This window comes from Dicentrarchus labrax, unplaced genomic scaffold (genome assembly GCF_905237075.1).
Source record: "Dicentrarchus labrax unplaced genomic scaffold, dlabrax2021, whole genome shotgun sequence".
NCBI classification, from domain to species: Eukaryota; Metazoa; Chordata; class Actinopteri; family Moronidae; genus Dicentrarchus; species Dicentrarchus labrax.
Window position 1 is genome coordinate 11,084,468 of NW_026136702.1, and position 27,152 is coordinate 11,111,619.

At 39.4% G+C, this 27,152-nt stretch overlaps 3 protein-coding genes across 7 annotated transcripts; 2 read left to right on the forward strand and 1 right to left on the reverse strand.

The window, feature by feature from the left end:
* Positions 1 to 1,385: 1,385 nt before the first annotated feature.
* si:dkey-228d14.5 (uncharacterized protein LOC796266 homolog) lies at positions 1,386 to 5,702 on the reverse strand. The gene is made up of 7 exons (XM_051427390.1): positions 5,377 to 5,702; positions 4,133 to 4,180; positions 3,993 to 4,055; positions 3,827 to 3,894; positions 3,606 to 3,736; positions 2,949 to 3,126; positions 1,386 to 2,135 (listed from the first exon to the last, which is right to left on the reverse strand). Exons 1-7 carry the CDS (start codon positions 5,439 to 5,441, stop codon positions 1,942 to 1,944), a joined length of 747 nt encoding a protein of 248 aa, XP_051283350.1. The 5' UTR covers positions 5,442 to 5,702; the 3' UTR covers positions 1,386 to 1,941.
* Positions 5,703 to 6,517: 815 nt separating this feature from the next.
* On the forward strand, positions 6,518 to 9,937 carry zgc:110319 (uncharacterized protein LOC796111 homolog). The gene is made up of 8 exons (XM_051377773.1): positions 6,518 to 6,615; positions 7,041 to 7,141; positions 7,291 to 7,426; positions 8,038 to 8,104; positions 8,199 to 8,310; positions 8,395 to 8,458; positions 8,685 to 8,859; positions 9,251 to 9,937. The coding sequence occupies exons 1-8, from the start codon at positions 6,551 to 6,553 to the stop codon at positions 9,317 to 9,319; spliced, it is 789 nt and encodes a 262-aa protein (XP_051233733.1). The 5' UTR covers positions 6,518 to 6,550; the 3' UTR covers positions 9,320 to 9,937.
* Positions 9,938 to 10,190: 253 nt separating this feature from the next.
* On the forward strand, positions 10,191 to 26,983 carry ccar1 (cell division cycle and apoptosis regulator 1). 5 transcript variants are annotated; one of them, XM_051422086.1, is made up of 26 exons: positions 10,191 to 10,267; positions 11,812 to 11,973; positions 12,205 to 12,380; positions 12,498 to 12,641; positions 12,905 to 12,937; positions 13,657 to 13,853; positions 14,027 to 14,168; positions 14,380 to 14,490; positions 16,352 to 16,544; positions 16,714 to 16,858; positions 16,931 to 17,107; positions 17,250 to 17,475; positions 17,711 to 17,824; positions 18,193 to 18,359; positions 19,187 to 19,397; positions 20,585 to 20,668; positions 20,751 to 20,939; positions 21,146 to 21,337; positions 21,946 to 22,182; positions 22,282 to 22,411; positions 22,701 to 22,789; positions 22,896 to 23,036; positions 23,169 to 23,289; positions 23,458 to 23,640; positions 24,492 to 24,697; positions 25,953 to 26,983. In XM_051422086.1, the coding sequence occupies exons 2-26, from the start codon at positions 11,862 to 11,864 to the stop codon at positions 26,031 to 26,033; spliced, it is 3,801 nt and encodes a 1,266-aa protein (XP_051278046.1). In that variant the 5' UTR covers positions 10,191 to 10,267; positions 11,812 to 11,861; the 3' UTR covers positions 26,034 to 26,983. The 5 variants fall into 5 exon arrangements, with proteins under 5 accessions (XP_051278046.1, XP_051278037.1, XP_051278065.1 ...); XM_051422077.1 differs by lacking the exon at positions 10,191 to 10,267 and adding an exon at positions 10,339 to 10,831; XM_051422105.1 differs by lacking the exon at positions 10,191 to 10,267 and adding an exon at positions 10,342 to 10,831 and having other exon boundaries at positions 16,952 to 17,107.
* Positions 26,984 to 27,152: the final 169 nt, after the last annotated feature.

The window sequence follows — 27,152 nt, forward strand, 5'->3', positions numbered from 1 at the left end:
AAGCTTTTTCACTGAAAATAGCTGCCTGTTTGCAGCCAAAAAGGATGCGGTGAGAGCGAACAGACATGGTAAAGTTGAAGGCCAGACGGTTTAAACAATGAGCTGAAACTGACTTTAAAGGTCTGTAAAGACGGGGAGCTGCAGCTTCGAGTGATAATTCTCCCTAGGTTTATGACTGGGAATAACCCATTTCACATTATTTTCACATTGTCAATAATAGCTGCTTTAAAGACCCTTGAAAACCTGGTTTCAAATTGTAAGGTTTCTTACAATATTACAACATTAAATGAGCAATAATTAAAGTTCAGAAAAACTGAACTAATCTGCTTCAGGACTCTGATCATTCAAATGTTGCTAAACCCTGATAGAGTGCTGAAGTCATGACGCCACGTCCAGGCTATCCTGTGTACTCAGTATAATCTCCCATTTAGCATTCATTAATTAATTTTATTGGTCTTTCTGAAAACAAAAACAAGCGTGCTCCTGAGGGCTATGCTCCATATTCTACGACAAAGTTGCTTCTCTGTATCCTGCTGTTATTACTGACATGCCTGCAGATGTTAAAGTCAAAAATGTAACATTATTCTGGCACATTAGTAAAGCATTGAATAGGAATATCTATAAGTGGCATTAGAAATCAGTAAACCGTTTTATTCTTTATTCTCTATCTTCAGACATTTTTCCAAATACGTCTTTTTTTATTTAACTTAAGCTAACTATCACATAGTCTAAGATTTATAGTCTAAGGCTGTAACAAATCATTAATCAAAATTTTTTAACATGTTATTTTAAATGAATTAATGTGTTAAATTTGACAGCAAACTGGGTTAGCCAGGTATTTTTTTTATGGGCGGCAGCTGCCAGGAATGGAACCTAAAAGTTCCTGTTTGACTTCAGCTGTCTAATGTGCATGGAGATATGTGAAACTAATGAGGGGTAAAATAAGGACAAGACCACAAATAAAGAACTAATACTTATAGGACCCCACAAGAAACAGATAAATAAATTCAGAGCCTCTAAGTTGCTTTAAAAAAGTGAATTCAATTCAGAAAACCTCACTTGTTTGTCCTCTGAGGCACACATACAGTGAAATACATTGAACGGACCACACCTTAAAACTTTGCAGTTGAAAAGGTGCAGACAACACCCATTGTACTGTACACTCAGACAACACTGAACTCCTGGTCCTGGAACTTGCAGGTCGAGGTTTTGACGTCTGTCAAAACGAACATCTCTGAATGTCACTAAGTCTTAATCATCAAGTTAAACAAGATCTTGTGACGTCACAGGGACTTTTCTGAAGGGGTGGATTGCGACATCCTCCACCCTGGTGACAGAGCTTTAGAGTTTGTCTATAAATAACAATAACAGGACTTCTCAGTGTGTACAGTGATCATATTTTTATTAAAGTGCTAAACTTCTACACAAATGCTTAGATCCATTAAAGAAACTTAATGTTAAGCTAACAGTGAGCGTTTCATGACTTTTGGTCCTTATTCATGTACTTGGTGAGGAATTCTGATTTAATTGTTGATAATGTTAACACGTAATAAAAATGATTGCACAAACATTAACACATGAACAGGTGTATGGACACTTCAGGTTAATTGTTCTAATGGCAAAGCAGCAACATGGCTTGTGTAAAAGTATAATACGACTGATGTGTTTTGTTCATTTGCTGTGCAAGCTAGTTGGTTTCAATAAATAAGGAATGTTTTACCTAATGAATGGAAATTCCCAGTAAAGAAGATTTTAGGCAACAGTATCAAGAGTGTGGAATAAGTGGTCATAATCCATAAAGGGATATAAATCCATCCCTGCAAGAGTGATAGAAAATAATTATTGGTCCTCCAGCCACGATCCAGCTACAGTCTTTACAGATCTCTTACTCAGTCCTTCCTCATTGCTTGTGTGCTTCAGCTGGACCCTGGCAGCCTTATATCAGGACAAAGTCATCATCAAAGGCTTTTCTTCCTCTCGTTTGCTCAACAAGTTTGAAAGCATGAAGGATGAGAAGAAGCAAAACTCCACAGCGTAGCTGAGCTCGAACAGCTCCAGGTTGACACTGAGCATCCACTCAAATATGGCAGACAAGTGAACGTAGAAGTACTCGTCCTGGGCAAACAAAATAGTATCTGGAGGATTCAAGTTAAGGATGTATGGAACAGTTAGTGGCAGTCAGATGTTTAACTGATCACAACACATTTCATTGCTCCTGAGCAGAGCATAGACATATATGTGTATCTATATGAATATACTTATATATATTTTTCATCAATTAAATTAAGCAAACATGTACAATTGTTATCAATATTATGCACTCATTTGTGATGAAAAGTACACAATGATGTGTGTGCTCTAAAGCCTAGTGTGTACTGTATATAGATACTGTATTCAGGTGCCATGAACCATGAGCCCCTTAAGAGAGGGTCCTAGAGGTTCAATCCCCAAACTTGTATGTGTTCATCACCAACTAGCATAAAGGTGACTTTGAGCTTAACATTAAACCCTAAGAGGACTAAAGGACTCTTGTTGTGTCACTGTGCAGCTTCCGGATATAAGAGTGTGAAAGGTGAAACTGAGTGTTTCAGGAAATCAATGGTTAAAGATTGATGTAGTTCCACTTTGCCATTCATTTGGATCTACTTCTGTTATGTGGACTGTTGAGGCCAGTCCCATTTTGTAAACAGAGCAGCAGACCGGATCCAAATATGGCACGAAGGGACTGTAGTGCTGTAGAGCAGCTGGAGAATGAAACTCAAACGTCATTGCTGAAGTTAACTGCTGAAATGACCTGTTTAAAGCCACACCAAATTAATCCTATCATGTTTACGATCATCCAGCCTGCTTTACCAGCCACAACTCACTGCACACCAATCAATGTAACTTACACAAAATACTCTCAAATAGAGGAGTTTTGTAGGATAGTTAACCAACAAAAAGGATACAGCAGATGGTGACAATGGTTTGAACCACAGTGGAGATGATACGTAGTGGGTAGAGAACCTTCTCATAGCCCGTCAGCAAACACTTCCTGGTCAGCGCAGTGAGCAGAACAGTGTAGAAGCAGATGCACATGAAACTGATGGCAGCTCCGAGGTAGTGTAGCAGTGACAGGTAACCAGGCTGTGGAGGACAGTCAGTAGTTTCCAGGATCAATTGAGGAATAGATTGTTATAAAGAGTTATAAAAGTTATAAAAGAGTTTTATTGTAGTTAAAAACAACAAAACAACAAACAAACAAATTAACAACAAAATAATATTTGGTGCATTTTGATTTCTTGTTTAACAAACTGGTGAGTACATAGAAATAAGATATTCTAATCAGGTTGATCACACAGGAAACATTTGTGTAGTTCAAAATTTTCAATTTTGCAGAGCTGATGTTGATATTTGGTCCTTAATACATTTGCTAAACTTAAAATCAAACCATTTCATGTTAAAAATTGAGCAGGAGGTGTACAAGCTTTGCCAACTTGTGCTCTAAATCATTACAGATTACATTAAACAAACACTTACGCACCTTTGTTTGCTGTTTCCACACAGCTGTTGGATTATTGAGATATATTAATTCAAACACATGCAGCAGGAAGTGCAGTACTTACATTACAGTTTCCAGCTGCGAATGCCCCCAAGGCTGCCACCACACCAAAGACCAGGGCAAACCTGCTCATCATGGAATGGCATGCATGTTTCTCCATAATATGAGCATGGTGGAATATACAGAACAGCAGAACTAAAGAGGAGATCACAGTTGGTATAACACATATCACTTATATAATGTATATATACATACATATGTATGGCATTTAGCAGGTAAACTCACATAGAAAGGATCCTGCGTTGATCGTTGCTGTAAAAAGGGAATTTTCTGGCGCACTAGTTCCACTTGAGCTGGAATCACATAATATGTTCAATTAAATATGTCTCACTTTTTGATTCCAGTGGAAAGGAAAAACAAAAAGGTCAGATTAAGAGTGCAGCATTCTCACCTTATAGTGGGAACAAGGCAACATCCAGTGGACTGATTCCCTCTGCAGTAGTGGTCAGCTCCCCTGAAAACAAATGAATGAGGTTCTGTCACATCCAAATCCTCGTGGTCAGCTATCTACAGTAATGAGACGCAACTCACCAGTCACTGAGAGAGCACACATGATTGTTGGAGAAGGCCAGGCCATATCTGGAAAAACATAAAAAAAGAAATACTGAAGTGACACTATTTTATTAATTGGGCTGTAAACTCTTGTCTGGTAGTGTTTATTATTATTATTATTATTATTATTATTATTATTATTATTATTATTATTATTATTAGCAATATCTTTCAGTTTTCCAAAATAAAGGTAGAACCCCGGTTACTAACAGCACATTCCTGTTGACTGAATCTATCTAGAAGAAGAGAGGACGACTGCCTAAGCTAATGATTTTATCCTAATGCTGACTCACCAAAAAAACACCACAAATATTTCTGACATTAAAAAGAAGACAACACCTGAATATAGTCTGAAGAATGAGCTACTGCAGTGCAAATGGCACACACAGGATAACTTTATTAATAATCGATATACATAATGAAACATATATCATATAAGATGTTCAGTTAAACATTAAATGTAATTGGATGACAGAGCAGAGGCTGGAACAAACATTACTTAACATGTAGTCACTAATGACTAACAGAGCTTAATTATTATCAACACAAAGAACAAATAGATTTACAAGTATGCACGCCTCAGGTTCAACAACATTGTCTCTTGGTATTCCTTGGAACTCTGGCGCGCACCCTCAAGACAGACAAAACTAGCCAGATCACATAACAATACTGTTTCATAATATGTTCCAGTGTGGAAAACAACCACGTTTCCTCATGCCATCTTGATGTGGACATATATAAACATATACAGTTTTACAGATCGCACATACACAGAGCCAGAACATTATAACAGAAGCATGTGAAAAGCTGCCGAAAAATAAAGTGATACCATCTCCTCACTTCCTGTCAAGGCCAAGTTATATCAGTATTACTACTGGAATCGCAATGCCCTTAGCCAAGAATTTACAGTTCAAATGAAGATTATTGATAAACATGATGTGCCGTTTGTCAAGTCTGTCAGGAGTCACATTATCATGAAATATTACAAACACTGCACCCACAGCTTCACGATGAGCTTTAAACTTTCAGTTGTGAATAATACTGAGGTATAAATGCATCTAATGATCTTCTCAAGGTCTAAAGTTAATGTAAACGTTGTATTTGCATGACAGCACACAGACAAAAGCAGAATAAAAGTACTAATAAAAAACTAAATGTTCTAATATGTTCACCCGTGTGTAAAGACGAAAGAGAAAAAGGTGTTAATTTTCTGGTAAACTTACACAGCCCATGTTCCAATGAAGGACACCAGGGAGAGGGAGATGGGGAAAATAATCCAGAGCACCATGTCTTGGTGGTGAGGAAGACAAGAGTAACAAATTAAAACAGGGAGTCCTTAAATCCAGGTGTCTTCAAAACACTCAGTGGTAGACTTCTTCAGGGGTTTGGAGAGTCCTCATCGAGATAGCCTCATACCTACATAGCAAGATCAGCACTGGAACATTACAATAAAGTCCTAACCCTGTATGACAGAAGTGTAGTTCTGGTTCCCCAGGCAGTTGCACTGCTAGAGTTACTTATTGGTTTCCACCTTTTATGGGAGAGTCTCTTTCTCTGCCACTCCTTTAGAGCACCACCTTGCCATGTCAGAAGAAATGTTGGGAAACATGGGGTTGGACTTCTTGAGGCTGTCACTTTGTTTGTCTTATTCCAAAGAGACTCACCTTTATGCTCCATCTCAATCCACTGCAGAGTCTGTTATACAGGTGATTCTGGATTTGAATTATGATCTCATCTACTGGAGATGTCTTGAGAACAAAGCAGTAGTTATGTATGACTGTTGTGTAAAGGAATGAGCTGAATGTTTCTTCGTTTCTCCTGTCATCAAGGGTTGGAATGTAACTAAGCACGTTTACAACAGTAAATACAGTTTTGAAGTATTTGAGCTTGACTTCTATTTTATGCTTTATAGTTACACTTCACTACATTTTTTTGGGGGAAAATATTGTATTTTTTCTCCTCTACATTTAGTCAACAGTTATAATTACTAGTTACTTTGCAGATTAAACATATAAGAGTGTAAAATATGATGCAGTAAATCTTTAAATGCAGGACCTTTATTTAAATGATCTTACTATATCTTCCACCACTGCTGTCCTAACAACCTGGGGACCTTTGTTAGTATAAATACAGCCTACTAGTTGAGAGAATAAAATTAAGTGAAATGAAAGGTATTGGTTCATATTTTATTATTATATTGCTACATGAATTAAAAAATGTAATCTTATTGTAGAACTTTTTACATTTTTACAGGTTGATTATTATATTATTTTCTAAACTTTCACTGAGGAACTACACTAAATAAAGATGACTATCAGGTAATCAGGTTAATCGATCCCCTGTTCAGGATCGCGCGCTGTCTACCTCACGAGGGTCCTCATTTTCAAAACAAACAAAATGGCGGCGCACATGAGACGTGGACTTCGCCAGTTGTTACGGGCACGAAATACGTCTCACATTAGGTTTGAACCTCTAAAATCCGTGACATGTCGCTTTGTGAACACTTTATACTGCCGATGTGATATCTTATAATGCTCGACGAAAGCATTAAATCGATAATCCGACCTGTGGTTGAGGTGATACTTATAGCTAGCCAATAAGCTAACTAGCGAACTGCGACACAAGACAGCGGATTGTTTTATAATCTCATTCATCCGTTTCAGCCGCTAATGTTAGACTGTAGTAAAATAAAATAATAATAATAATAAAAGAAAGCCTCTGGATTACGTGGACGTTAGCAGTTTGTTTGTACATTAAAACCCTGAGCTAACAGCTAAAGTAATCCTTCACCGCCACTTTATTATTTAATCCTGCCTGAAGAAATGAATGAGTTGAATTAAACCTGTGTTTACTGACAGACATTGGGTTATATTCTTTATGCTTTAAGGTTTCCAGACAACGCCAGAAGCTCATATCACTCACAGTGCACGACTCAGAGCTTCAGGAAGGTCCAGCCTCGGCCCGGTACCGGAACCACACACTTCTCAAGTGAGGAACCATTGTTTGGACACCTTAATACCTTTAGTCACTCTCTGTCTTCTTGTTTCTAACACATGCCTCGGTGATACTGCATGACAGACAAGAAAAAAAAAACCATAAAACCATACTAAAATATAGTTTTTTCTGATATCTTTCAGTAAGACAGCTGTCCATCCAGACTCAAGACACTCCAAACCCCAGCAGCTTGAAGTTTCTCCCTGGTAAACCTGTCTTAGGAAGTGGGACGCTTGACTTTCCCTCTCCGAGCTCAGCTGGATGTTCATCTTTAGCCAGGTTGTGTTTACGTTGTACGTTCTCAAAACAATACACTGTCTTTTCTTCGCTGAGTGTTTCCCTTTGAGACGCAGACATCATTACAGTTTTGGACCAGGAGAAGAAAGCTGTGCACACCTATTTGTTTGTGTCTTGTTTATAAATCATAGTGTAAAAAAAAAACTGCTAACTTACACTCATAAGACATAATGCCAAAATGTTATGAAAAATATGCATCGGATGTATGAGTGTGTGACTTTCCCATTCTCTTTTTTTATATAATATTATCTTTATTGAGCTATTCATGGTCGTGTCTTCAGTTTCTCATGGTGACGCTCGGTAGAAGACTACACACAGAAGATGTGACAAAAAAAGGTCTTCTATGTGATCCTCCAAGGTTTCTGTGAATGATTGTATTGATATGTTTTGTTTGCTGATACATTCTGTCTTGTCTCAACAAAAATGACAACATGGTGAAAAAGCAGTGATGTTATCGGTGACGTACTCGATAGGAGCCTGCACATGTGGATGTTGTTATCACTAAATGGACCAACGTGAACGCAGACTTCATTCTGTCACCGGTATGTTTTTCATTGTTGTCGAACAATAACAAGATAACATGTTTCTTTCAGGGACCTGTTTGAAATCGAAGGAGTGAAAAGTGTGTTCTTTGGCCCTGACTTCATCACAGTCACTAAAGTAAGTATTAAATGTACTCTTACAGTTTGTCTCTGTGACTCCTGTTCTGATGAAATCTTTGTGGTGAGACTACACGAGGTCTTTGTTTTTGCAGGCAGATGAGGATGTGGAATGGACAGACATTAAGCGGCATGCTTCGGAGGCCATTGCTAAGTTCTTTGAGAGCGGTGACCCGATAACAACAGGGGCAGTGTACAATGAAAGCAGTGAGTGTGCAACCTTGGAGTTATGCAGCTGCTAGAATGTATAGTATGTAATTATCTCCACACTGTACATTTTCTTTTTTGTAGGCCATTCTGAAGATGATGATGAAATTGTATCTATGATAAAGGAGCTTCTGGACACCAGAATCAGGTACAAAACTACTAACCTTGAGAGCAATTTTGGTTGTTGCAATTGGGATAGCTTACTGTTTAATGGTTTATGTATTTTAAATCCTGATCACATATTTCCTTTACTCAGCACAATGATGCTCACAGTGTAGTAAAACACAGTTGCGCTAAGATAACAGTCTTAATCTGTCTGTCCTTTGTGCTGCTTTGTTCTGTACAAACTGATACAAATCCTTTTCGCTCACAAGACCTACAGTGCAGGAGGATGGAGGCGATGTCATCTTTAAGGGGTTTGAGGACGGCACAGTCAAGCTCAAGCTGGTCGGTTCCTGCACAGGGTGTCCCAGCTCCACGGTTACCCTGAAGAACGGCATTCAGAACATGCTGCAGTTTTATATCCCTGAAGTAGACAATGTGGAACAGGTGATTATTATGATGAGATCAGTTTTCTTGTGGGATTTGTTTTTGTAGATGAGCAGAGATTCGTGCTGGTTTTTAATTTGAGACCAAGCTTTACTATTTGTTTTCATTCTGCGATTGGTTTTGAAAGTTGCTGCATTGATATTTAAATCATCATATGCAGGAAATTGGGCTGTGACCTCATTTTAATTTAAATGTTTGGACCCTTAAGGCTGAGCAATGAAACCAGACAGTAAAGCTTAATAAAACGATTTTAAAAAAATCCTATTTCAATATCCATTTCACTTACTTGCTACTATACTGAGTCGAGTTTCTGTCATGATTGAAGGTTAAATATGTCTTTACAGACTTTTATGTCACATTTCACATTTTGTCAATTGTCCTTTTTGCCCAGGTGGAAGATGAAGTGGATGAAATCAACGCAAAGGTTTTCTCAGAGTTGGAACGCAAATTACAAGACTAAAGACTTACTCGAACAACACACTTTAGAAGAAACATATGTTCCACTGTGTAAAACCACAGCCCTGAATAATTTCCACTAATTACCTAGCTACAATCGTAAGAATAAAGAGAAAAAGTTATTACCTGCTATTTTGTGTGCACTCTATATACTGTTAAGAGTTCAAGCTGTAAGTACATGTACATACTGTATGCCCCTGTTACCAAGACAGTGAGATAACAGGGAATATACCTGTATGTAGACTATATTGTCATTCTTCTAACCATTCAAAATGTTCTGCTGTGATGCCTGTAATTGTTGTGATTTATTTATTTCTTATAAATATTGTATATTTTGAAATAATATTTTCATAGCAGGGAGACATTGTTTATGGTGATGCAGAATGATGATTTGATAAGGTATTCCAGTTGTTGCTGATTTTAAAAAAAAATCTGTTTTTGCTTGTTAATGCATCATCTATAAATAACAAAAAATGTAATTTGCTAAAATTATTAATGAAGCTGAAGTAGGTTTACAATATGACATCCTGTAAGACCTGTTTATTCTATTTATCCGCTTTGTGCTGTATTTTTTTCAGATTTACTGTATCACATTAAACAAAAACCACAATTTGAAAGTAAATCTTGTTGTTGTTGATTTCTTTTTTTAATTATTATTACAGTTATTGTCAAGTTCTTGTAGTTATGTGTCATTATATCATGCGAGGGTAGAGAAAACCAAGCAATGACAACTCAAAAGAAAGGGCAGTGAATTTTAACAGGCTTTAGGCTAAATAATCATTTGAATCTTTCATATATATATATTTTTTTAACTCAATTGCAATTAAGCAGACCAGTAAATACAGATATCGATCCGCTCTATTCACTGAATATCTCCTGGAGCACGGAGAGGGTTCTCCGGCTCCCACGCATGCGCGCTTTACGTCTACACCGACCGGCGCAGGGGACATCGGTAAGCAGTGTGAATAATGTCGTAATCAACACCTTAAAACGTCCGTTATCGTGAACGTTTAATGAAAAACTGTCAAGTACAATTATTAACTGCATGCAGGATCGTAGCTGTACACAGTTACTTGTGTGAATGTGCGTTTTTTTTATTTATTTTTCTTTTATGCTCCTAAAATATCAGCCGTTGACTACCATCTATCTGCACGAGAGCCAACGGACGTTATTCCAGGCCTCGTTTTCGATAACAAATCCAGCACGAGGCTAATCTGGCAACAAAGCTAACGTCGAGCGAATGCTAACGCGTTAGCTCAGCTCTGCGTACAGTAGCCATGCTGTAGTATGGGTGTAAACAACACGCGTTTTTAATAACTTGAAACCTTCGTTAGCCGCTGTTAACCACAACAATAGCGGCATTAGCTTGCCAGACAGACGTAAAACGCAAGCTAGCTGCCTGCGCTAGCCGACTGTCAGTTAAAGTGGTTAGCATTAGCCACACTGCCATTGAGCCTGTCGAGGTTTGCTGTGTCAGCAGTTTCTAATAATCTACGGAGCACAGCAGAAATCACGGGTGATATATTTTATAGTTCTGGCGTACGATTGAGTGATTTGTTCTCTCAAAAGAAACGTTACTACATTGTTCTTTCAAATGGTTTATTTCTGTTTAGGCTAATGGTGTTATTTTATAGATTGGTTGTTGTTGTTTGTCCGGTCAGTGTAAACAACATGCTAGCCGTGTAAAGGCTCCTCCAAATGAGTGAATGTACTCTCTCAAATAAGGGAACAAGTGCTTCTGATACAGTTTTGGTGCTAAGATGAATATTGTTTTTGTCAGTGGCGATCATAGACCCTGGGGGCCCAGGTAAACAAGCCCATCTAGGCCCCCAGTTTCTTGAACATGAACAGTTCACTTGTCTGTCCACTGGGAGAGGCTATCTAATACAATGAAAGGGCTTGGGTAGGGCCTACCTTTTGGATGACATGAGGGGGGATGGGTAGCAGGGTGTCATCCTCATCATGTTCATCTTGTGCTGTACGTTCGCCCTCATCATGGACGGCATATTGTGGTTACGTGGAAGTGGACAGAACTGCTGCAAGAAAAATAACACATCAGTGCACAGAGCAAGATAAATAATATGTATTCATGTGTTTCCTGACTTTATTAATCTGCCCGATCTGCAGAAACCGCCCTGTCTATGTTGGAAGAAAAGGCACTGTGCAATATTAACTGCAAAGTATGTTGACTGTTGTCATACATTTAGAAAAAACAGGCTGTGTAGTATGTTTTACAGTCAGTGTCAGAAGTTTAAGATGACTGCAATGGCTAGAAGGATTTCAACAATGTCCCTAGTAAATAGTGACTGTGAGTGAGTAGGTTATGGGCAGTGCAGTGTAGCTGCTTGCAAGTACAATTAAAAGTTTTGACTGCATTATGTGCACATATGCACAATGTGTACAAATCACATCATCTCCATGTCCTTTAAGCCTCATGTCTCTTGGACTTCCTGCTAATATACTTCATTTATGGGTTGGTTTTTGTTTTGTTTTTAGTGACACGCATCGGCCTGGTGAGTAGAGACTGCCCTTAACCTGAGTGAGTCATGGCCCAATTCGGGGGACAGAAGAATCCGCCGTGGGCGACTCAATTTGCCGCCACAGCGGTGTCTCAGCCGGGCCACTCGGGACAGTCTCTTGACCTCAACAGCCTGCACTGTGAGTATAGCAAACCAGAACCTCTGGGCTGCTTCATTCCCTCTCATACTGGGTGCACAATCACACAAATACTTACTGTCATACTCTTTAGTAATAATGGACTTTTTCTCTCTGACTCTTACCTCTGCCATCATATCATCATGGGATATCATATTCTATCAATGCTCCCTATTCAGTGTTTTTTTTCCCCACACCTCTCTGAGTCTGGTGCCTTATTTTCCTTCTCTGCAGCTCTTGGTGTGCAGCAGCCATCTCTTCTGGGAGCATCTCCTTCTGTTTACTCTCAGCAGTCAGCTTTGGCTGCAGTATCGCTCAGCAACCAGTCTGCTGCAAACTATCAGCTGTCTCAGCAAACTGCTGCTTTGCAGCAGCAAGCTGCAGCGGCTGCCGCAGCTGCACTACAGCAGGTCAGTCACAGCAAGGCAGTCCTAAGCACACTCAGCAATCTGTTCATCTTTCCATGGTCACATGTAACACTGTTTGATCAAGTACCATCTCTCCCTTGTTCTTTGTAATGTATATAGTCTCAGATTAATTCAGCCCTCCAGCAGTATCAGCAACAACAGCAGCAGCAGCAACAACAACAACAGCAGCAGCAGCAACAACAACAACAACAGCAGCAACCTCCCCAGCAACCCCCTCAACAACTGTACAATGTACCTCATCAGGTGAAACACCTTTGTGTTCATATTATTTTGGTCACTAACCCTGGAAAATATATTGATTAGTTACATTAATTACATTTAAAATATTAAAATGAATCAAAATTAATTATATTGACGTGCCTTGTATTTAGACTTGTCATGATTTCATATAAATTGGGATGTATCAGCAAAGTAGAAGAATGAAGTGTTGTTTGGAAAATGAGCACAGGCCATGTCATATTGCAGTAATTTTAAGTCTTGGTATTTTCTGTTTTCCTTCTTCACAGCTTCCACAGCCTCAACAGGCATTGCTTTCTCAGGTAATGTTCAAAAACTCATAAATTTGCCATATATTTATACATATTGTGATTTCAAAGATCCTAATCCAGTTGTTGGGGTTAAATTACTGATTTAATCAAAGATCTAATGCATATATGTTTTTTCTCAGTGTATGTCCATTTACACATACGTATTATGTTCAAGGTCACAAATGGGGTGGAGCCGATCCCAGCGTACATTGAGTTAGAGGGAGAGTATCTATGTTAGCTCGCTCTTCTTCATTCTCTATTATTATTTGTTCTCACATTGAAAACCATAGTGGTGTAAAATACTTGTCAGGTTTGTGCCAGAACAGCATTCCAAGGCCAAACAAAGTATAAAACACTTCTTTCTTTTCACTTTTCTATCTGAGCAGATAAACCATAAAGCAACCCTGAGGTGTAGGTTTTCCATCACCTTATTTGTATACCTCTCCAGTTCATTGCAAATATTGATATTTTTCTCAAAGTAGAAGAAGCATACTCAGTCTCATCTGTTTACATCCTAGCTTCTGAAACTCAGGCCCGATGTTTCCATAGCTGACCAGTATTTTTGCCCTTTTGATTTCTGATGGTTATTTTCCAGTTTTCTTTTGGGCCTTGTTTATTTTATCTTTAGGAGAAAAAGCCCAGTTTTGATTTGCTATCAGAATGTCTCCGTTTGCATGGTATTTACCGACTGGTTTTTAACATACAGCCTTCTTTCTTTCCTTGACTCTCAGCCCCCCGTCGCCTTGCCCACCAGCCTAAGCCTGTCCAACCCGCAGCAGACAGCCCAGATTACTGTGTCCTACCCAACACCACGTTCAAGCCACCAACAGCAGACACAGCCACAGAAGCAGCGAGTCTTCACTGGTGTCGTCAACAAGCTACATGACACATTTGGCTTTGTAGATGAAGATGTCTTCTTTCAGCTAAGGTGAAAGAGAGTATGGTCCTTAGGATCTTTGTTTCTTGTGCAAACAAGTGTGTCGGTTAGGCCATCATCCGCACCCATAACAAACAATTCCAGAGGATACATGTGCCCTTTTAAACTTGACAATGATATGACCTGTTCAAAGATGTTTGAATGCTTTTTTTTGTATCTTTCAGTGCTGTGAAGGGGAAGACTCCTCAGGTGGGTGACAGGGTCCTAGTGGAAGCAGTGTACAATCCGAATATGCCCTTCAAGTGGAACGCCCAGCGCATCCAGACCTTACCTCAGCTAGCAAACCAGTCGGTGAGAACACTCATGGTAGTGAAAATTATGACATATCTGTTTTCTTTTTTTAATTTTCAAAAGTGAGATCCACAGGTTGATTTTAAATTCTGGACAATTCACCTGGCTTAGTCTGAGGAGAGTCCAAATGTATTCAGTGTGTTGTGTTGTTTTTTTCTTTCAGATTTGATCTTTCCCCTGTACCTCTCTGTCGTTTATTGACTGTTGTGTTCTTAATCCCTCCTAGCATCAGCAGCAGCCTTTACCTCAAGCTTCCCCACAGCTCGGCAGCCTTTACAATGAGCCAGGGATGCAGCTGCGCTACTCAGACATGCATTCTGCGGACAACAGACAAAATGTAACCCCCTAGCTCTAAACACACTCTTGTCCTTCTCTCTACTCAGTTTCTTTTTTAGACTTTTTGCTTTCTTTGCGGACTGTTTTGCTTAACCTATTAATGGTGAACATCTATGTTTAACTGCAGTTTTTGCTTGATCTTTTAGTTTGCTGTTGTTGCCAAGAACCACATTTTATAGTGGTTTAACAATACTTGTTTTTATTTTAAAGAACGTTAATTTGTCTTACAGAGATACTATTTTTCTACTATTGTCTCATTATACATTTTTGAATGTGCTTTTTGTGGTAGATTACAGCCTTGTTTTTTACCATGGTTTATATATGTTTGTTTGGAAAACAAACTAATGTTGCTTGAGCTGTTACTTTTGTTTCAGACTTTGAGCTCCTTAATATTCAAATCGGTAAATCTCTCTACAGGGAACATTGCAGATGACAGGGTCTTCAAGAAAAGCTGCTATAAATAATACCCTTTTAACATATTTTAAGTAATGATCATGAAAATACCTGAGAGGTTGCGTGTTGGATTACAGTGATTTTTGGTAGAAAGATTTGTACCACTCAAATCAGTCCGTTACCAACTGGGATATATATTTTCATAATGGTATTTATAGTTGAGTTAATATTTCTGAACGTGGGAGCAGTGTGACTGTTCTTCAGCCGTCGGCCAGATTGAATCTCAGCACCATCATTTCCATTGAAATTGCTGAGCATGATAGTGAACTTAATGACTAAATGCATAAAATATCCTGAGAATATGCTGCTCAGTCACAAATGTTGTTACAGCATCAAGTGATTAATTAGGTATAACTGGTCATACTTTCTTGCGGTCTTAATTACCATAATACACCAGACATGAAACTACCCACCCTCCTCGCACTCAAAAAAAAACAAAAACTTTAAAGGTCCCGTGTATAGAAATTAGTGGCATCTAGCGGCATGGTTGCAGACTGCAACCAGCTGGTTACCCCTCGCCTCACCCTACCCTTCCAAGCTTGAAGAAACTATGAAAAACACAATAGGCCCTATCTACAGCCAGTGTTTGGTTTGTCCCTCCATCCCTATGTAGATATAAACAGCTCATTCAAAGGCAATATACACAAATTAAAACATACCTACGAATATGATACTCCATGTCTTCCACATTCAGCTCATAGATCCCCTAAATCTTACATGCTGGACCTTTTAACAGTTACCTTAAAACAACATGGAAAAGAACATGAAATACTGCTAATGTGATCCAATATTGACCCCCAATTTAAGCACAAGAGATGGCTAAACATTCTTGTTAATATTAACTAACTGACAGACATCAACAGTGTGACTACTATGCAAGGAAGCTCAGATAATCTCATATGAGACAATATATAAGTTATTATAAGAAAATTCTTAAACAATACTACATATACTGATATCCTCGAGAATGTACCTTTAATCATGATCCTCTGTTGGTAAATGGTGCCTTTTTATTTTCTTCAAGTTTGATAAACTTTTATAAAAGTTTCTTTTTTTTCCAAACAGGTCAAAACTTGGATTATTAGTATTGTTAGATTCAACTTGCTGTGTCCTGTAGCAAAACTAAACTGAACCAGAGCAGCCCTCTGGGTTGAGATTTTGTTTCACACCAGGTATTCTTTCATTAGGACACCTCTGATAAGATTTCTACAATTCTTTCATTCAAGCAGACATTCAGACCCTTTCCAAGCTTCTTTCTTTCAAGCAGCCACTGACCCAAGTTTTTGTACAGTTCATCTTGTTACTCGTTGAGCAGTCATTGACATAGCTGAAATTGTTTGTCTTTAAACATTTGCTCACCTCTCTCTTTTTTCCTTTTTCTTCCTTTTCTTTTTTCCGCTTCTCTCTAGAACCAGCCTCAACCTCCTAACATGATGAAGGCAGCCCCCAACATACTGCAGTCATTACCTCCCCCAAACACATTCAGTGTTCCGAACCAGGCTCCCCCTCCTTCCCTCCTGCAGGCCCAGCTGTCCGCTGCCTCTCTGGCCCCTCTCCTCCAAAACCCTCCCCAGCCTCTGCTACCACAGCCTCCACCCAAAGGTAAAATGCTTGTTAGTGAAATAAAGTGAATCTAGTATTGGATAGAGCATGGAAGATCACCACCATCTCTGCAGCCGTTTTGGCACAACGTTGACAACAAAATCAAAGTGGTCTTGTGGTTTAAGTGGTTAAATAAGCAGGTGCTTCACATTATTTCCCATGTCTTTAGATGTGTTTTCCGGGGGTCTACTTCAACCCCCAGTGAGAATGATGCCACAGCCGCAGCCCGTCCGACGAATTGAGCCCCCACCTCGATTCCCCAGTCGCAATGACAGAGGCCCTGAGCTCATCCTCAGAACTAAAGAGGAACGCAGGTGAGATTGCGATACATATTACCTGACAAAATCTGATGTTTGTCACTGAAATATTAAGTTAATTCATCTTAGTGTTTATCTTAAAATTTTCAGCCGAGACAGAGACCGTGAGCGCAGACGGTCAAGAGAGCGCTCACCCGCACGCAAACGTTCCAGAGACCGCTCTCCCAGACGTGACCGCTCACCTCGGCGACCTCGCAGGGTGGTTCCTCGCTACACCGTCCAGTTTTCCAAGTTCAGCTTAGATGGGTGAGTACAATCTTTGCAGTGGAAACAGATCACTGTGTTCACAAGTTTTGTACTGCATGGCTAAACGTGCGTGGTGTGAGAGTAAAGAGTAATTCCTGTTTTGTGTTGTTGAGGTATTAACTGTCCCTTCTGGGTTCTCCAGCTCCAGCTGTGACATGATGGAGCTGAGAAGGCGCTATCAGAGCCTCTACATTCCCAGTGACTTCTTTGATGCTGTCTTCACCTGGGTGGATGCTTTTCCTCTGACAAGACCCTTCCAGATTAATAATGCCTGTAACTTCCACATCTTGCACAAAGAGGTGGATCCTCTAGTCAAGAATACGGCTGTGCTGGACCCTCCTGATGCCAACCACACCTACAGTGCTAAGGTATGACTGCCATATGACTGTGTCGCCCCATGTTTTTATTTGTCACAGTTAATATTGTTGAGTTGTAAGAGTCATTAAAGTACAGCTACTGCTGCTGTTCGCATGTTCTACCAATAATATCTGCTATACAGGAAAATAATTACAGAATGTAAATACATGAATGGATATCGGAGAAAAGGGGTTTGATATCATGAACATTTTAACGATTATAACTTTTGTGGTCTCTGTGTTGCAGGTGATGCTACTGGCTAACCCCAGTATAGAGGAGCTCTATCACAAGTCCTGTGCTTTGGCAGAGGACAGCCAGGAAGTCAAAGACTCCTTCCAACATCCTGCTAGACTCATTAAGGTACATCACACACTTTCCATGCTTGTACCATGTGCATGAGCTGACAATGATGTAATGGTCCTGTTCCATTGCTGAGTGCTCACAATGTGGAAGAGTCGTAACTGACGTTGGCTCCTTTGTGTAAATAAACCTGTTTTCTTTCTCTTGGATGTGGATCCAGAGAGGTATGATTATTTTGACATGCTGCTGACCTTTTTGTCTTTCTCTCTGTCTCTATCCTCTATTCTTCTTCTTTTTTTTTTTTTTTTTTTTTTTTTTTTTTGCTCTTTCCACCCTCCACACCCCTTATCCATATTGTCATTCCCATTTCCATCTAACCTATTCTACTCTGTGGCTCTCCTTTGTACCCGTCTGTCTTTCTCCTTTAGTTTTTGGTGGGAATGAGAGGTAAAGATGAGGCCATGGCCATTGGTGGTCACTGGTCTCCCTCTCTGGATGGAGCTGACCCAGAGAAGGATCCTTCAGTCCTTATAAAGACAGCCATACGCTGTTGCAAGGCACTCACAGGCATAGACCTTAGTCTGTGCACTCAGTGGTAAGAGCTGTTATTCTCATCAGTATTTATTTTTGTTATTGATTATGTTTCTGTTGTAAACCTGTTAACTCTGCTGGTATCAATATTGATTAACTATAATATGCTGCATAATGATCATCCTGGACTTGTTGGGTGATATTTTTGTTTCCTTTTTTATATGAATGATTATTGTGTTGTTAATTTGCTGCCTTTTATTTACTTTATTATTTATTGTGTTCGTGCTATGTTCTTTTTGGCCTTTTGTGTGTTGTCGTCTTGGCTCTCTCTTTCTGTCACACTCTCTATACATATAAATGCATATTTCATTGTGATGAAAAACCAAACGCATGGACTGTGGCTGGAAGCAGTAGCCTGGACCAGAAGACACTGTTATTACTTTGTTTTTTTTAATTATTTTTCTGTTCTCTCTGTTAAATATCTTACATATTTAACTGGCTTTCACTGTCCTGTTGATTCTGTCTCTCTTCGCACAACCCTAATGTAGTGCGTTAAGTGTATCCTAGGTTAAATGCAGAACATGCAGCCATAATTGGCTGAAGCTATAATGGGGGTGAATTTGGGGGTGTGATTTATTTCATGTGATTGTCTGTCAACTCTTTCAAAATGGCTGCCGTAACCTGTGACAACAGTTGGAGAGCTGCAGACTGGGTCCATTTGTCTATGCTGTGTGTTGTGTGGGAGACGGGTCACTGTAATGATGTGTACAATCATTCAGTGACCTCATGGGAGGGAGTAGCTGTAGAAGGCTCGCCCTAGCAAGGCTTGCCTTTTATACTGTGCCCTGACCAGAATGTTTCTTTCCAATGCACCTTCTTCCTTTGCGACAGGTATCGTTTTGCAGAGATTCGCTATCATCGGCCGGAGGAGACACACAAGGGGCGGACAGTCCCTGCTCATGTGGAGACAGTGGTTTTGTTTCTTCCGGATGTTTGGCATTGTCTTCCTACCCGCTCAGAGTGGGAGGTGCTGTCACGGCGACTCCGGGAGCAGCTGGCTGAGAAGCTGTCGGCCGAGCGAAAGGAGGCAGATGGAGAACAGGCACTGAACCGCTAATCCCTCTCTTCTCATTTCCGCTTCTCACAGGAAGGCACAGGAATTACAAAAAAAACAAACCCCAGATACACATCAGACACAAAGCACACCTCACCATTCACGCAGACAGACACGAACACAGGCAGATTATTGTTCCACCACACCTCACCTAGGCTTCTTCTGTTTACTCCTCCACCTGTCCCCTTCTCTGCTCCAACTCCTCCATTCCTCCATCAGCACATCCACCTTCCCTCACATCCAGCAGACACATACAGTGGAAGCAGTGAGACTAGGTTGTTTTGTGTAGGCCTTGATCGCAACTGACAAAACAACTTCCAGCTCTTCAAACGCCTAATAATTGGGTGCTAATCTGGGTATAATCATTTGTGTTAATCCTGGCATTTTATTGTGCATTTTAAACAATACTTGCTTAACCTGCTTGGGTTCTTGCAAATTGTGTGGTCTCAAATATTTTCCCAAATTTGAGCCAGTGGTGATTTTCTTTTTTAAACACTGGAATCTGAAATATGTCTTTACGCTGGAATCTGTGGAGTCAGTTGCGTGTAAATGATGTGTTTGTTATAGAAATGTGTGTTTTTATATGATTTTTCGCCTCAATTTGATACTGTCTGACTTTGAAAAGAGAACCTCCCCCAAGTCCTGTTTCTTGTCTGTACTTGTTGTTGGATTCTACATTCTCATTTGGACTATATGTAGGATTTGGTTTTTCCAGGGCAGTTGGTTGGACAGATGGCTCCTATCTGATGTAGGTGTATAAAACCCCTAAATGGCTATACCCAATACCCCAGTCATAGACCATGGTAGGGCCACCCTATCCTCACTCCGTTTGGAGACCAGCTTCAGTTCACCTGATGTACCTACACACCTTTTGGACACACCTCTCATTGATTTTTACCTTTTTTTGTGTTCCACAGATTGATTGATTGGCAGCTGGGGGGCATTTCTGTTGGTTTTTATAAGAGCTAGAGAGCTTCCCTGTGTACGCTTCAGTAGCAGTGGACTTAAACACAGTCGAGAGCTCACTAGGACGAGACAATGAAAGACAGATGTGACCTTGCTTCTTGCACGGATCAACTTTAAACTTCACTCAGACCTTGAATGGTGTGCTGACTGTGTGCTATCCCACCTCTTTGTCTCTCTGCCTGTCTCTATCTTAATGATTTCCTGTCAAGGAGGAAGAAGAGAAGGATGATGGTGAATCGAAGGACGTTAGTACTCCCACTCACTGGGCTAAACTTGACCCGAAATCAATGAAGGTAAGGTTCAAGGAGACGGTCTCAACACTGGTAGAGCTGGGAGAACAGACAAGGAATTAACATACTCTTTCTCCCTTTCTAGGTAAATGACCTGCGCAAGGAACTTGATTGTCGCTCTCTAAGCTCTAAGGGGTTAAAGTCGCAGCTGATCGCTCGCCTCACCAAGCAACTGAAGGTAGAGGAGCAGGTGGAGGAGTCTAAGGAGCCCGAGAAACAAGAGAGCAAAGTTCCTGAGGAAGAAGAGCCAGTTCGCACTGAAGAAGACCGAGAGGTAGATAGACCTTTATCAATTAAGTAATGATATGACAGACTTTAGTTGTAGTAACAGTTTTCTTATTGTGGTATGTTGATGATATCTCCCTATATTGCACAAATCAGTTATGTAATTGTTTTCAATATTATAAAACCTTCAGAAATTAGGTTTATCTTAAATTTTGTCTGATGTGCTCTTTTAACTTAAGTGTTCTTCTCTGTTAGGAGGAGGAAAGGAAGAGGCAAGAGGAGCTTGAGCGCCAGCGGAGAGAAAGGCGCTACATCCTCCCTGATGAGCCTACCATCATCGTACACCCTAACTGGGCAGCCAAGAATGGCAAATTTGACTGCAGTGTCATGTCCTTGAGTGTGCTGCTGGACTACAGACTGGAGGACAACAAGGAGCATTCTTTTGAGGTGAGAATTTTGTGTGTGTGTGTGTGTGTGTGTGTGTGTGTGTGTGTGTGTATATGTCTGTATGTATGTATGTATATGTGTTGTGTGTATGTGTATGTATATATATATATATATAGCCAATATATATATATATAAGCTGCTGCTTCAACACTCAACACTGAACAGCAACCTCAAAGGGTCGAAACTCAAAATTCCCAATGGGTTTAGAAATACAGCCACCACTAGGTGGAGACATTGCATGTCAGGAGAGGGGAGTACATACTGTATACATTTATATTTTCTATTGTATTCATTATTTTCTCATGTCATTAGGTTGATAATCAGGAACAGCCGAATTAAGCAGTTTTATTTTTTTCAATTTACCCCTTTTATATGCAGTATAATAATAAGCTGCTGAAATAAAATAAATAAATATAATGATTTTTTTTACTCATGATATACAGTCTCTAGATGTGTGTGATTGTTGTGTATTGCTTAAAATAGCAAACAAAAAATCTGAATCGCAATACATATTGTCCCCACCCTACGACTGAATCTGTTTAATGTCTCACAAACAGACACTTTTCTCTATTCAGGTTTATAATGCAGTGACCTCTTTTTCTGTCAAGGTTTCCCTATTTGCTGAGCTGTTTAACGAGATGCTACAGAGAGACTTTGGCTTCCGCATATATAAAGCCCTTGCTGCTTTTCCTGCCAAAGATGAGAAGAAGGAAAAGGAGAAGAAAGCTAAGAAGGAGGCCGAGAAGAAGGAGGCTGAAAAGCGTGAAATAAAAAAGGAAAAAGAAGATGAGAATGAAGAGCCAGTAGTAAAGAAGACCAAAGAGGATGAGGAGGAGAAAAAGAAGGCAAGCCTCTCAAACCAATCTGGTCTTGTCAGTCTGTCATTTGCTCAAACAAATCATGTGTGATTTCATGCATTTGTGTGACTTGTGTTTTTTAACCAGAGCGATGAAAAAGCTGTGAAAAAGGAGTCGTCTCGAGATGAAGAGGAGAACGAAGATGATGGCAGCACGGTCAATGCTGAAGAATATGACCCCATGGAGGCTGAAGATGCAGATGATGACGATGACGATGGTACTGTACACTCTCTCTTTCTTTAATACAACCCGATAGATTCTTTTTGAATTTCCCACAATATAATTCGGTCAATGATGAGAAATCATGCACCACGCTGAACCTGTGATGGATAACATTTCCACAGTTTCTGAGGCCTTAAGTGGGGAAACAATTGCTTAGTTTTTTGGATATTTAAATGTTTTTGTATTCACACTGACTAAACATATCAATCATATTTAATGATGTATTGGCACTTGTTCAACTATCTTCCACTTTTCAATTGGATGTTTCTGTTGATATTTCTTAGACAAGGATGACGACGACTTCAATGACAGAGACAGGAAAGACCGCAAGGATGACCGCAAGTCGTCAAAAGAGAGGTCCTCTAAAGACAAGGTTGGTTGGTTTTGGTTGTAGTATGTATATATGTATATGTATGTTTTGTAGCGGTGTAGCGTAAACATGGTTGTTGGTATAAATGTGGTGGTTGTTGTTGCACCAGGAGAAGAAGCAGATGGTCACGCACAACAAGGAGCTGTTGATGGCGTTTGTCTACTTTGACCAAAGCCACTGTGGCTATTTGCTGGAGAGAGACTTGGAGGAGATCTTGTACACACTGGGACTGCATCTTTCTCGTGCTCAGGTGAACACACACAAACCTAATCATATCCATGGTTTGTTTCTGGATCTATTATTACCCTGACTTATTCATTTTGCTCACTTACATCAGCCTGCAGATAAACTTGACTTCATGTTGATTTTTGTCTGTTTCCAGATAAAAAAGCTGCTGAATAAACCGGTGGTCAGAGAGTCCTGTTACTACCGTAAATTGACAGACCGGGGAAAGGATGAACCCATTCCTTCCTTTAATGAAGCCCAGATAGAAAACCTCATAGGTGAGCTGACATGAGTCTTTATGGTTGAAACTCCATCAGTGTTTTTAATACAGTCAATTAAGCATTTACAATTACATAAGAAGATATAAAATCAGCCACAGCTATCACATGGTGGACAGCTACTGCAGCTGATTTATTAATTTTTTCTTTTCTCTCTTTTTCTGTCAGGTAACCGAGGACTACTTCCTTCTCCAAAAGCTCGCGCTCCGTCAGAGGCGACTGAGTCTGGTAATCTGATCGTGTATAATGGAGCTATGGTCGACATTGGCAGCATGATGCAGAAACTGGAGAAGAGTGAGAAAGCAAGAGAGGAGATAGAACAGAAGCTCATGATGCAGGATGTCAAAATGGGTATGATTTTAATTGCATTACACTGTATGTTGTTTTTGTAAATGGCATCACAGTCTCATGAGTTGCAAGCTACACTCTGTGTCAGTAGTCCATCTGGACAATGATCTGGCTCAATTTGAGCTTTGCTACAATAGAGCCCAGTCTCACTTCATTCAGAATCCTTCTGTCTGTGATTTCTGTTGAAAAGTGGACTGGCACATTGCTACCGACGGCAACGTACAGCGTATAAAGCAGGATACGGTACGGAAAATAGTCCCACTGTGCCTTTATGTTATTGAGGATGAAGTTCAATTCAAAAAACCCAAATGAAGAACCCTGATTTATTTTGGTTGTTTGTAGGTAAAATGTTATGGGGAGGAGATTTTTGTTTTTCACAAGATTTATAGAAATTACACGATAATTAAATCTTATCAAATGTTTTCGTTTTTGAATGTGTAGAACTGTATATTATGATTTGATTCACGTGGCCTTCTTGGCTGATGTTGCTTTAGTGTCTTGTAACCATAGAATGGTGCAGGACACTTATAAAGAGACTAGACTCAATTGTCCCACCAGAGCAGGAAATGTGTCCTTGTCTCACTCATAAAGACAATAATCCTGACACAAACATAACGGACATAATAGATCATCAGCATCACAACAAGGAGTTAATACAATTTATACTGTATGATGAAATGGGTTGTTTATTAAATCAGCTGCACTTAAACATCAACATTGTCCATGAAATTCAGTGTGAACAATATATGTTCCAAGATACTTGAAACTGCATGTAAGTTTTGGCTCAAAGGATACTCTTTGTTTAAACTTTAACTCTGAATAATCAACCTACCTTCAACTTTGTGTCTCTCCAGATGAAGATGCCAAGGTGAAAGCGCAGTTGGAGCAAGCCAATAAAACCTTGTCCAGGGAGCTGGAGGAGGTGAAAAATACCCTGAGCCAAACCGAAGAGACCCTAAAGACTGTGGAGGAGCAGAAGGTGATCTACCACGACCAGATTAACAAGACGTCCAACACCTTGACGTCCACTGTCAAAGGGCTGCTGGCAGTGCTGAAAAAGGTGAACCATTTTTAAGAATCAGCACATTGTTGTTAATCTATTAGTTTTTTCAGACAAGAAATTCGTAACATTTCTTCATCTGTCTGTTCAATTGATGGATCCCATCCGACTTTATTTATTCATGACAGCACATTTATGGACAGAAATGCACACTCCCATGATATATGAGAGAGGGTCTGAGGGTTTTGACTGATGGATTTGAAAACTTGTTGCCCTTGAAGCCACTTCTAACAGTGAAACTACTGATACCTTTTTGCATTTGTTTAATCGTTAAATGTCTCTCTCAGATCTTTTATCTACTCTCTATCTATCTATCTATCTCTATCTCTATCTCTATCTCTATCTCTATCTCTCTCTCTCTCTCTCTCTCTCTCTCTCTCTCTCTCTCTCTCTCTCTCTCTGCTTGTTTCACCTTGTGCTGCTGCAGCCTTTATGTTAATCTGACAGCATTCAGTAAAAATGCCGTCATGACTTTCACGTAAAAGTAGTGATGGGCAGGTGAAGCTTTATGAAGCTTTGGAGCTTTCTTTTCTGTTTGTGATGAAAAAAAGATTAGAAGCTTCAGAGCTTCAAACTCAGCAGTGACATCTGGTGACTGTAGACCGGAGTCGAAGCACTACAACACTGATTTTAATACTTTCCTAAGTCCCAGAAGCCCGTATGCTATTATTTAACCTGTAGTACCTTTTTTAGAAGGGCTGCATTAAATGTAGATGTTATTGTGCATCATGTTAGAGTAAAATGATTAATAAATGCATCCTAAAAGCCTAGATATGTAATTTTTTTTTTTTTTTTGTGACATGAAACATGAATGTATCTTATTGGTGTGGTAGAGATCCAGTGTCCACTGTGGGCTCATGTTTTTAAACTTCATTATATAACATTTCATTAGTCACACAGTGACTGGATAATGACATTTATTTATTTAGCCTGTTATTTTTATTACATTATTACTTTATCAGGTGGGAATGTTATCACACTTGTGATAATGTCTCTCTGTTGTATGTCTCCATATTTATCAATTATTCTCCCTGCCTCTTATCCCATTAATATATACATATATAGCTGCAAAACTTTATTAACTGTCAAACTGAATGAAGTGTTTCTCAAGCACCAGGGATGTTTGAAGGTTCAGACATTATCAGTTACTTGGGTTTTTTTTTTTGATACAAGCAACTGCATGATACAAGAGTGAAACAAGTTGAAATGCTGTCCGGGGCACAGGTCTGATTCACTGATGTTTCTTCTCTTCCAGGATCAGGATGTAGAAGAGTCTGGTGAAGAAGCCTCTGGCGATCACATTCGGTCATCTCAAACTAACGGCGCCGATGAATGACACATTTAAACTAAGCTAATCCGTAACACTGATTATCTTACAAACTTGTAAATACTCACTAAACAAACATCATTTGGCTGTTTTATTTGGACCTATTATTATATGTATAAATGAATGATTTAGTTCCCTTTTGTTAATTTGACTTCAGTAACTGTACAATAGATTTATTTCTGATGAGTTACTTTTCATACGTAGAATAATTTAACTATGATAAAGCTTTGAAATGCTTATTTTCATAGTTTTAAGTAAGTCAAGTCAGTCGCTAACCTTTCTTTTTGCCATTGTTTTAGCTTCGTCATGGCCAATAAAATGCCACATTGTAGGTTTAAATGCCAGTATGTGAGTTGTACCTTTTTTTTTTGTTTGAGACATTTGTTTTTCTAATGAGCAATAATGATGCTATTTATGTGCGAGAGAATTCATTGAAACTATATTTAAAATAAACTAATTTTGGATGGAAAAGGGTAGGAGGGGGTTCCAATGTGGTTCAGACAGAATTTCTTTGTAAATCTTCTTAATCTGCTGTTTAATCACAACTGTGTTCAATAAACACTTTTCCGTTTGTAGTTCTTCTTCTATGTTGCTGATTTAACTGGTTCCTATGCATGGTTCCTGCCTCTCTTTGAGCTTTTTGCTGTCGGCGCCTCCTTTCATGTTTTACTGTGACGAGCATCTGTCTGATTTTTCTTTTTTCTTTTTCTGACAAAGGAAACTACACATGAACCAAAAGATAAGCTCAATGAATGTGTGTTCTGCTGAAGGAATCTTTGCTGCAAAGAGACATGAACACTTTGAAATCTATCTGAACTGTGTGTGTTGGTTTGGATTGTTCTTGAAAAGAGGCACAATTACATTCAAATGTGCGCCAAAGCAGGCAATTTTATTTTTCTATTGAAAATGTACTCTATGGATGTCTTGTGCAAGAGTAAAGTGGTTCATTTTAACACTAATAGTGTGTCTACATTTTTTCCCAGTGTGGTTAAATGTCATTTTCATACTATGATAAAAATGTCTACTACGAACAAGGCCTCTTGATGAGAAAAAAATCTGAAACACGATTCTGGAGGACTGTGAAAAATGAGCAGATTGGATTGCTGCAAATGAAACACTAATCTACTT